The sequence below is a fragment of the Pteropus alecto genome, unplaced genomic scaffold (genome assembly GCF_000325575.1).
Source record: "Pteropus alecto unplaced genomic scaffold, ASM32557v1 scaffold113, whole genome shotgun sequence".
Lineage (NCBI taxonomy): Eukaryota > Metazoa > Chordata > Mammalia > Chiroptera > Pteropodidae > Pteropus > Pteropus alecto.
In genome coordinates, this window is record NW_006433949.1 from 950,980 (window position 1) to 961,172 (window position 10,193).

The following is a 10,193-nucleotide window of genomic DNA, read 5'->3' on the forward strand; positions in this document are numbered from 1 at the left end:
GTGGCCGGGCCGGGGAATGACAGCTCCGCTTCCCCACACCGCCCCCCTTTCTGCACCGAGAAGCCGTCACGCTCGGGGCTCCTGTGCGCGTGGGCTTCTGTGCCTTCTTCCTCGGCTGTGCCGTGCTGTCCCGAGCAAGGCCTCGCCCTCTCCGAGCCTCCTGGCTGCGTCTGTAAACCGCGGTGAACCGCTGTCGCTCCTTCCTCGCCTGACTAAGAGACCGAGGAGGCACAGCGTGGCTCAGGGTCCCTGTCCAACCTCAGGGTCCCGGCACCACTGCCACACCTTCCCACATGCTGGGCGATGGCTCCGAAGGATGAGATGGCCCTGGGCCTGTCTTCTGCCTGGTGCTGCGGAAGGCCGCGGCCACACCCCGTGTCTCTAAGTGACCTGGTCTCCTTCCCTTTCTCAGGTTATTCAAATTGAAAAAGCGTTACCGCAACGTGCTGGACACCATGTTCGAGCTGCTGCCCCGGATGGCCAGGTACTGCCTTGCCTCTCGGCCCCAGGGCCAGGCGTCCTGAGGCTTGTGCCCACTAGGGGCGGGCAGCTGGGCGGTCATGGGGGGAGAGGAGTCCCCTAAAAGGACTGAAATCGAGGGTCTGACAGGCCGAAACCTTGACCACCACGGGTCTCCCTGGCACCTCTGTCCTCCACCACTGACCTGTCTGAAATCCTTAGTAGGGAGGGCAGGGAGCTGTCAACTCACTTACCACCTGTGTCTACGTTCACAGGTAAGGGGTCACCTGTGAGTCTACCTTCACAGGTAAGGGGCGAATCTCTGGTCAAGGGGCATCTGTTCAGAGAGTCTTCACTTGAGCCGTTTTTTTTACCCCAGACCTGAATCACGAGGCCCCTCCCCCGCAGGCACTTCCCAGTCGGCGAACCTGGCTAGGGGCATGCCTCTCCACCCGTCAGCTCCGTGGGGCTGAGGAGCCGGGCTGCCGGCGGAGGCGGAGGCGGAGGCGGGCTCTCCTGCCTGGCTCCCGGTCACCCTGTCCCTCTGACCCTCCTCCCCAGCCTGGGCCTCACCCTGCTCATCTTCTACTACTCCTTCGCCATCGTGGGCATGGAATTCTTCTGTGGAATCCTCTACCCCAACTGCTGCAAGTGAGTACGCCGCGGGGCCCCCGGCCGGGCTGGGGCCCGGGCAGCCCGCATTTCCGGAGGACTAGAGCCTGGTCGAGGGGGACCCTTGGTCTCAGGGTCCACGGGGACACGCCTGTCCAAGCCGCAGCACCCTTGGAAGGCCCTGGAATCACTTCACTTTGCTTTCAGGGCCCAGTTCATTGCAGTAGCTAAGTGAGGGGCCCGGAGGCAGAGGATCGTCTCTGCAGTGAGGACATTGGAGCAAGTTTTCCTGTCCCCCGAGCAGGGTCCAGGAGCCGCCCTCCAATAGGCCACGATCGGCTCACTCTTTGAGGGCCGGAGGTCTCTAGAGAACCAAGTGTGGCCTGAGTCCCGTGGCTTACTTCCATATCTCTCCAAGGAGGTGCCTGGGGACCTGGGCAGATATATCAACCAGGGGCAGCCATTTAGGATAAGACAGACAGACACCTGCAGGAAGAAGGTGTGTGGGGGCAGGGATAGAAAGTAGGGAGCACAACCCCCGATGACTTCTCCCTCCCTTACTCCTCCCTCCAAGCCACCAGGATGAAATCAGTATACTCTGCGATTAATTCTCGATTCACAGTGTTCTCTTTACAATTTGGTCTGTAGGGACTCAATCACTGATAAAGAAACACCTTCCAGAGACACTGGTAGCCGTTTCGAATGTCAGGCTGAGCTCAGGACCAGAAGCCTGCGGCAGTGGGTCGCAAGCCTCAGGGCCCGTCGGAACCACCAGGGCGGCCGCTTAGCAGTGCAAACGCCAGACCCACGCTGTGCACCCGATGCTGTGCGCCCAGCGAGAGGCGCGAGGCCGTACCCTCTGAACACGCTCCCCGGGCCACTCGTAGCACTAAGGGACATGTAGAAACCTCAGCGTGCACGTTAACAGCTCAGTCACGAAGGATTGGAAGGGAAGTAGCAAATCAGCTCTCAGAACAGGGGCAACAACCTATTCGAACACCGGCCAGGTGCTAGCGGAAGCCCGACGAGGGTCTTTCCCCTCCCCAGGCTTGCTGCCCAGCCCCTGACCTCAAGGGTGAATCCCAGACTGGGGACACCCAGGGGAAGCACTTGCCCACCGTGGGTAGCTGGAAGGGAGAAGGCCTGGCTGGCAGCAGAGAAATGCGAAGTGGACGTAGATAAGGGGGGCGGGGCAAGCCTGGGGGCTCCCACCAGCGCCCAGTAGGTGAGAGGAGCCAGGGCTCCCTCAAGCCAGGGACCTGAGCAGGAGAGCTGGGCAGGAAACCTCGCCGGGCCAGGACGGTAAGCACTCGCCCACCGCAGGTAGCTGGAAGGGAGAAGGCCTGGCTGGCAGCAGAGAAATGCAAAGTGGACGTAGATAAGGGGGGCGGGGCAAGCCTGGGGGCTCCCACCAGCGCCCAGTAGGTGAGAGGAGCCAGGGCTCCCTCAAGCCAGGGACCTGAGCAGGAGAGCTGGGCAGGAAACCTCGCCGGGCCAGGACGGTGCTTCTTGGTCAGACCTCGGTTTGCTTAATCTTTTCGACCTCTGTTGAGGTGACCAATCGTGTCGTGACCGTCCCCTCTGGCCTTTTGTCGCCCTGGCCAGTTCAAGTACAGTGGCAGACGCGTACCGCTGGCTCAATCACACTGTGGGCAACAGGACCATCGTGGAGGACGGCTACTATTATCTCAATAATTTTGACAACATCCTGAACAGCTTTGGTGAGTGGAGGAAGCACAGGTGGGACGCGCCCCGGGCCTGCTGCCTTTGTCACCCCAGGTCCCGGAGGTGGCGGAGCAAAGCTGTCTGGGGCCTCTCTTGCCCCAGCCGTTTGTCACACTTCTTCACGTCGTCTCTGGCCCAGAGGGAGCATGTGGTCTGCCCAGCCTTGGCGGGGAGGCCAGGCCAGTCCCACTAGTCACCAGGGGTTACTCCTTTTCTGATAGTTTTCAGTGGTGCGGAGCAGAAGAACTTCATGCTCAGCCCAGTGCTAGGGAACCACCCCACTCGTCACAACCCCATAGTTGCACGGCGGGACCCAGCCACAGCAACCTGGCACAGGGCCTTTGCCTTGCCTAGATCAGGCCCACACAGCTGTGCTCCCGTGGGTCCTGTGGAGGAGCTGGGGTCGGGGGAAATGGAGAGATGTGGCCCTGCTTCTCGAGGAAGGGGAGCCCCCCGTGGCCTCCCGGATCTGCACCCGTTAAGGTGCGGGTGCTCTTTCCCCACTGTCACCCCGTCCCCCTGACCTGCTCCAGTGCAGACTACTCGGGCAAAGGGCATGAGGACAGGCCAAGATGGCAGCATCCCCTTTGGGGTGGGTGCTCAGGGAGGGCCTTGCCTGATTTTTCTGGAGCCCACAGCCCAAGCTGTGGGGACGCCATCATTTAGGTGCATGGTATTCAAGATGGGTAGAGAGAGGCCACTTGGAACTGACTTTGAAAAAGTGGGTCTGATCAAGACACGTCTCTCTCTCCCTTCCCTTTGGCAGTGACCTTGTTCGAGCTCACAGTTGTCAACAACTGGTACATCATCATGGTAAGGACCTCAGTCAGCCCCTGGGAGCCATCTCCCCACCGTCCTCTGAGATCAGCTCAGGGTCTCCCCTCGCCCAGTGCGGGGTGCATTGCTCTTCTCATTCTCTGCAGGGAGTGGGGTCCTGGGTCACACGGGGTTGGAGAGACCACAGTGTGGGCTCAGGATCCTCCCCCTTTGCTAGACCTGGCTCCCATCCCCACTCCCCACACGTCTCTCCCCAGCAACAAAGAGCTGCCAGTTAGCGCCTGGGCCTCTGTCCGTCCCCTACTGTGTGGGAGACTTTTTCATCAAGAAATAGTGTGGCAAGGGTTGTTGGCTTTTGTGTTACATTCCTAAAGTCTTCCTGGTGCCACCCCTACTGGAGACAAAGATCATCTTGTTGGTCCCGGGACCATCCAGTTCTTGCAATACAGAGGAATTTAGACCCAGGGGACTGAGGTCCCCCTCCCGTGTCTCCCACAACCAAAGGCAGATGAGGAAGGGTCTGTAAAAAGCTGGACAGTGCCAGAGGCCACAGAATAGCCTGAGTAGACAGCAGCCCAGCCCCCTGAACCCCCAGGCGCTCACTCAAGGGCTGCGTCCCTTTGTCTCCAGGAAGGTGTCACCTCCCAGACGTCCCATTGGAGCCGCCTCTACTTCATGACCTTTTACATCGTGACCATGGTAGGTCTGGGGCCACGGGAGGCTCTTCGTCCTTCATCGTCCAAGTCTCCAGTTGCCCCTGCTCACTGGGCAGCGTCTGGGGGAGAGGGGGCCAGGGACACGTCTGACTGTCTCTGCCGTGGGGCCCCGAAGCAGGTCACATGGCTCAGTCCTCTGTCTAATCCCCTCTGCCTGTGCCCGGCCAGGTGGTGATGACGATCATCGTCGCCTTCATCCTGGAGGCCTTTGTCTTCCGAATGAACTACAACCGCAAGAACCAGGACTCGGAAGGTCTGTGCAAGCAGCTAGAGCAGGAGCGTGTGTGGCCTGCTGCCCGTCTGGCTGGCCGTCTGTCCAGCTGTCAGCTTCTCGGCTGTCTGGCCGTTCAGCTGTCTGGTTGTCTGACCTTCTGGCAGCTCAGTTATCTATCTGGCTTATCTACCTAGCTCTCTCATTTTCATTGTTTTTCAAATATTTAATGACAGAAACATGCTCTCGATCGCATGTTTAAAATAAAAACCGTACGTGTCCTCGTTTAAGAAAAGTCACATAGCAAGAGCCAGGCTTATCGTGAACATGTCACCGTCTGTCCCTCCTCTACCCTGTCTCCCAGAGGCTGCTCACTCTTGGCTGTTTCTCCTTTTAGTTATTGTCCCCACATTTCCGAGTAGCATGTTGGTACCACGGGCCTGGATGTGAAGGGGATGAGCCTCGTCGACTGCAGAGTCAATAGCGCTTTCTCCTGCAGCTTGACGCCGGCTTTCATAATTGCCTCCGGGTGGCCTAGCTTTCTGTACACTGGCCCTTCATGCTTTCCAGACCCTCCCATCAAGACTGCCGTACACCTGCCATTACTTCCCTCCATATGTCTATCGTATGGGGCTGTCTCTTTTCTTTTTGCTCGGAGACTCCCTCCCGAAACCCTCCGTCTCCTGGAAGCTGCTGGCCTGACCAGCGCTCCTCAGATCCACGGCAGCGGGAGGGGAAGGACCTTGAGCTCCAGGTGGCAGGAGGCAGAGAGTGTGTCGTGCCGATGCGGTTTTGCGCAGAGAAGAAACCGTAGGACACCCTTGGGGCCAAACCAGAAGAGGCCAGACTGGGGCTCTGAGCTCAGGCTCCCCAACTCTTGCAGTTGATGGTGGCATCACTGTCGAGAAGGAGGTGTCCAAGGACGAGCTGCTCGCTGTCCTGAAGCTGTACCGGGAGGCGCGGGGGGCCGGCTCGGACACCCCCCGGCTGCTGAAGATCCTCTCCCAGATGGAGAAAAACGAGGTGAGGGGCGACAGGGCCCCGCCCAGTGGAGGGGGCGGGTTGCAGCTGAACAGAGTCTCTCCCCCCACTGTCCAGCCCCACAATTTCGGTGACGCTTTTGGCTGGCACCATGGCAAAAGCCAGAGGAGAAGGCGAGGCCCGCTGTGGCTGGGCACCAGGGCGCGGGCACGGCGGAGCCTGCAGCCTCTGCTCTCCTGCAGCAAAACGCCGTGGTGTTTCTGGGACGGAGATCAAGGACCAAAAGCGACCTGAGCCTGAAGATGTACCAGGAGGAGATCCAGGTAGGAGCGCCCCTGACCACACCACCCACGTCCTCGCCTGGGAGGGGTCTTCCCCGCCGCTGAGCAGGGGCTGCTCTCCACCCCCGTCTTGAGTAGGGGGGAAGGGTCGGTGGGGAGATCCAGGATCATAGGTCGGGACCACTACCAGTGGTGTCGGGGCTCGGCTTTAGAGGGGTCGTTCGGGGCTACCCTCGGCCCGTCCCCCTACATAGCGGGCACCTTCCCCGTCTGCTCTTGCGTATGTCACTGCCACTTGTGCGTTCTCCAGAACCTCATCTCAGTTTCCCGCTCTGAGCCAGAGCTGCAAATGGGATGTGCACAGCGGGAGGCGTGACGGGCAGCGGGGGAGCGGGGGCCGTGGCAGCCGGCGAGGACGTGCCTCTCAGAGCACGGGGCCTCTTCCCGGGTCCAGCAGACGCCGCCGATAGGAATAAGGCCCGCTGTGCCCAGCAGGTCTCGTGGGTTTTGACTGTTTGGATTTTTTGTTCTAATTTAAGAGAAAGGAGAAGTCAGGTTTTTGTTTTTTGTTTTTTTTTTGCAAAATCTCCCCATCTTTCCACATCAGCAACTAAGTAAAATACCTTGCAGACTACCCCATGCGCTGGCCCTCTGCATTCCAGACAGAGCCCCGGCCCGCGGGCCACCAAGGGATGCACCCCGCCTTGACACCGGGGTCCCAGGGCTGGACAGGGGTCTCCCTCGCCAGCCACTGTGACGGTGCTGGTTTCCAGGGCATTCTCACAGCTGGAAACCCTGTTTCACCGAGACAGTCATGGCCAGGGTCCACACCCGAAAGGCTGAGGGGCTGCAGCGCCCTGAAGCGACTCCCACGTTCTCCGTAAAAACACAGGGGAACAGATACTCAGCGGCTCGCTGAACGTGGTGTCACAGGGACACGGAACTAACATGAGCTTCGGCGTCATGAAACTTGGGTTTGATTCCTGGCTCTGAGTGACCTTGGACGAGTCACTCAGCCTTGTCACATCTGTGAAAGGGGGACAGTCTCTGCCTCACAAAGCAGAGATGACTGCACGCGAGCATGCACTCCGGTGCTGTCCTGTCCTCCGGCCTCTGCCTGTCCATCCGCTCCTGGCCTCAGTTTGCCCTCTGTAATACAGACGACGGGGTGCAGAATGAGGCCGTCTCGGTATTTTTTAAGCTCGAAAGTTCTGTGGTTCAGACTCTTTCAAAACATACAGTATACGTTTTAATTCTTTCATTACCTGAATACGCCTGCCCCTGAAAACGTCAGATGATATGACAATACCCGTCTTAGGCAGATGAGCTGTTTAATTTTGCCCAAACTGCTTTCAGAGCCTTGTTGGAGGGGGCGACCCAGCAACGTGGGAGTTACGACAGGCCCTCAGCTCATCCAGCTTTATACAGCCTCTGAGCCTGGGTCTTCTTGGGTGTAAATGAGGACACAAGTCCTGCTCAGCTCAGAAGGGCTAATCGGGGAAGAGGGCATCTGTCGTGAATGACGAGAGATGACGTCCACGCGTCGGGGGTGAAGAGTCCCGCCTGACGCGTGCCAAGCAACGCTGCACGAGGCAGTTTGCAAACCTCTAATGAATTAGGAGCAGATTCCACTCTAATTTTTCTCTTTGGGGCCGTATCCAGAATTCCCAGCAGGTCCGGGGGTGAGGGGACCTTTCAGTCCTCGCTGGGTGGGGCTGGCAGTCCCCCGCCGCACCCCGCCCCCGAAGGCAGAGGCTGGAGGGTCATAGCAAGCGCCGCCCAGCGCGGTGACTGTCGGGCTGGGGGAGGGCAGGGCTGGCTGAGGGCGCAGCCCGCTCAGCCCCCCGTCTGCCCCGTGCTCCAGGAGTGGTACGAAGAACACGCCCGGAAGGAGGAGGAGCAGCAGCAGCAGCTCAGCGACAGCAGTGTCCCCGCCACCCAGCAGCTCCCAGGCAGCCGCCAGCGCTCCCAGACCATCACCTAGCCCCAGCGCACGAAAGCCATCTCTTCTATGCAATAACACAATAGTATTATTTTACTACGATGTATCGAAAGAATGTGTATGTGTGTGTGTGTATATATATATATATGTATCTATATATATATACACATAGTCATATATATGCACATATTTATAGAAAAAAGAAAAGACAGGCAGACAAGATGGGGTTTGGTTTGTAACCGCCTCGCCCCGTGTTCCTTAACCCCAGGGTCAGCTGGGTTTGGTGGGGAGTCAGGCCCCCAGGAGCCCATCCCAACACAGAAGACTCCAGAAGGCCTCTTCACAAGAAGACTGCTTACAATAGATTCCGCCGATCTCCGCAGGGAGCGGGCCAGCCCTCCGTGGGCCAGGCCCACGGCCACGGCCACGGCCACCCCGACTTCCTGGCCTCGCTTTCAGACTCCCCGCCAACAGCTTCCCCACGAATTTTCCCTGCGGCCACATCCCGGGTGTCTGTGTCTTGCTTTAGGGACAAAACCACTTAGGAAAGAAAGAACCCATGTCCTCGGGGTTCGTATTTCTATATATATGGTAATGTACCAGAATGTTCCTTTGGGGTCCAGTGCCAAGGACCTCACGGAAAGAGTAATTGAGGGCGGTGATTAGACCATGTGGTCAGATCTCGACCGGCACTGGGCAGCGAGAGGCTGGCCGATGGCTACCACCCCAAACCCAGTCCCGAAACGGGCTTTATCCACTCATCCCTTTAACTTGAGATTGTCCTGTTTAAACAGAAACGCATTTTGGTTAATTCGGGATTCTGCTATGGACCATCCAGATCCTTCCATGTGCATTAGGTTCCGCTGCTGGGAACAGGAGCCAAAAGCACAGACACCCTCTCCCCGCTCCGCGAGCCGTCCACAGCAGCCCCACGGCCGAACCTGTAGGTCCCCTTGGGCAATGGACTTGGCTGAGATGGGGTGGGGCCTCAGCTCACCCCAGGGTCTCACTGGCAGGAGAGGTTGGGGCGGAAGCAGGTCCAGGTGAACGTTCAGTTCCCCCAAGTGCCCCTGTTTCCCCAGGGGAGTTCTCTCAGATCAGTGTGGTCAGTCAGGGTCGGCAGCCCCGGTGAGTGGCGGTGGCAGAAGCCGGGTCGGAGTAGAGGGATCTTGGGTTCGGTTCTCTGGGCTGCAAACCTCTCATGGTGCAGGAGGCAGAGGCGACGGGCTGCAGGGGTGGGGGAAAGGGGGGGCGGGGCAACAGCCCCACACTGAGCGGCCTGGTCCAACCCAGTTCTCCAGCGGCCTCCACTTCCCCTCGCGACTTAGGAAGGCGGGTGGGCAGAGAGGTTCCCCTCGCCATGTTCTCCTCCCTGCAGGGCAGAGCCTGGTCCCAGGGGTGCAGCACCAGCTGCCCCACGCCCTCTCCCCAGCCATCCCCAAGGCCCCGTGGCTGACACCGCAGCCCTGCCCCTCACCAGGGGAGGAGTGGTGGACGTTTTTATTTTTAAAGCACAGGCCTTTGCAGACAAAGGAATCCTTGGGGACCCCTGAGATTCCCACGGGGGTGAGGAGGCTGATGCTGTCCTGTTCGCCTCTGGAGGGCCATCAGCCTCCGAAGGCAGCTCGGCACTGAGCCCTAGGCCAGAACCCCTTTCCCTCTCCAGAGAAGGGACTTGCACAACTGGGTGCCTTTTAACTTTCGTGTACTGAACCGGGCATTTTGGAAGCAGGGATCAAGGGGTAGCTTTTAAGGGGGGATGGGAATGCTCTGACCTGAGCACGTGGGCCTCATTCCAGTCCCTTTCTCTGCCCCCAGAGGGCTGCAGACCTGGGAGGGGCACCAGGGGAGCTGAGGGCCCCCCGGGGGCAGGGCTGGTCCTCCCAGTCCTGTCCTGGGAAAGGCCCTGGTTTTAGCTAGGACCAGATAGTGCTGACTCCAGCGATGGGTCAGCGGCCTTGTCATGGAGGCTAAGGGCAGCTGTTCCTGCAGGGTCATCTGTGGCCTCATCAAGTTGACCCTCAAACTTGCACATAGGCTTATGGAGCAGGGAGCAGGTGTCACCCAGGGCTGCGAGCTCTGAGGGACCCAAGACGTCATCCGGCTCAGATGCCCTCTCACCTCCCATGTCATGGCCCAGTGAAACCGAGCTGAGACTTGCCACCTTGCCCTGGGTCAAGCAATCTGTCAGTGGCCACTGACGTGATGGCACTGTGCTCTTGCCCTGCTTTTTATGGGGGTGGGGGTTGGGGGTGTGTGTGTGCGCCATCTGGCCCCTCCCCCTCGCTTCCCTCCCCCCCACCCAGCCTTACTCCATGCGACAATCATTTTTTACGGATAACGGGAGCAACGCTGTAAGGTTTTGTACGTTGATTTGTTACCTAGAAAACCCACTGTGTCTCCAGACTTCTGGCATATTAATAAAAGAGCCTCTGCTTTGTAAATGTGGCTGCTGCCTCGTGGTATCTGCCAGGTGCTGTTCTGTGGCT

At 59.0% G+C, this 10,193-nt stretch overlaps 1 protein-coding gene across 1 annotated transcript in view; it reads left to right on the forward strand.

The window, feature by feature from the left end:
• Positions 1-10,148, forward strand: part of TPCN1 (two pore segment channel 1) — a 52,019-nt gene extending 41,871 nt beyond the window's left edge. The window contains exons 19-27 of the mRNA XM_015586778.2: positions 395-484; positions 1,021-1,110; positions 2,677-2,792; positions 3,563-3,609; positions 4,204-4,272; positions 4,458-4,542; positions 5,384-5,523; positions 5,724-5,804; positions 7,627-10,148. Coding sequence (XP_015442264.1) covers positions 395-484; positions 1,021-1,110; positions 2,677-2,792; positions 3,563-3,609; positions 4,204-4,272; positions 4,458-4,542; positions 5,384-5,523; positions 5,724-5,804; positions 7,627-7,746 — 838 coding nt within the window. The 3' untranslated portion in view covers positions 7,747-10,148. The remainder of the gene's footprint in view (positions 1-394; positions 485-1,020; positions 1,111-2,676; positions 2,793-3,562; positions 3,610-4,203; positions 4,273-4,457; positions 4,543-5,383; positions 5,524-5,723; positions 5,805-7,626) is intronic.
• Positions 10,149-10,193: the final 45 nt, after the last annotated feature.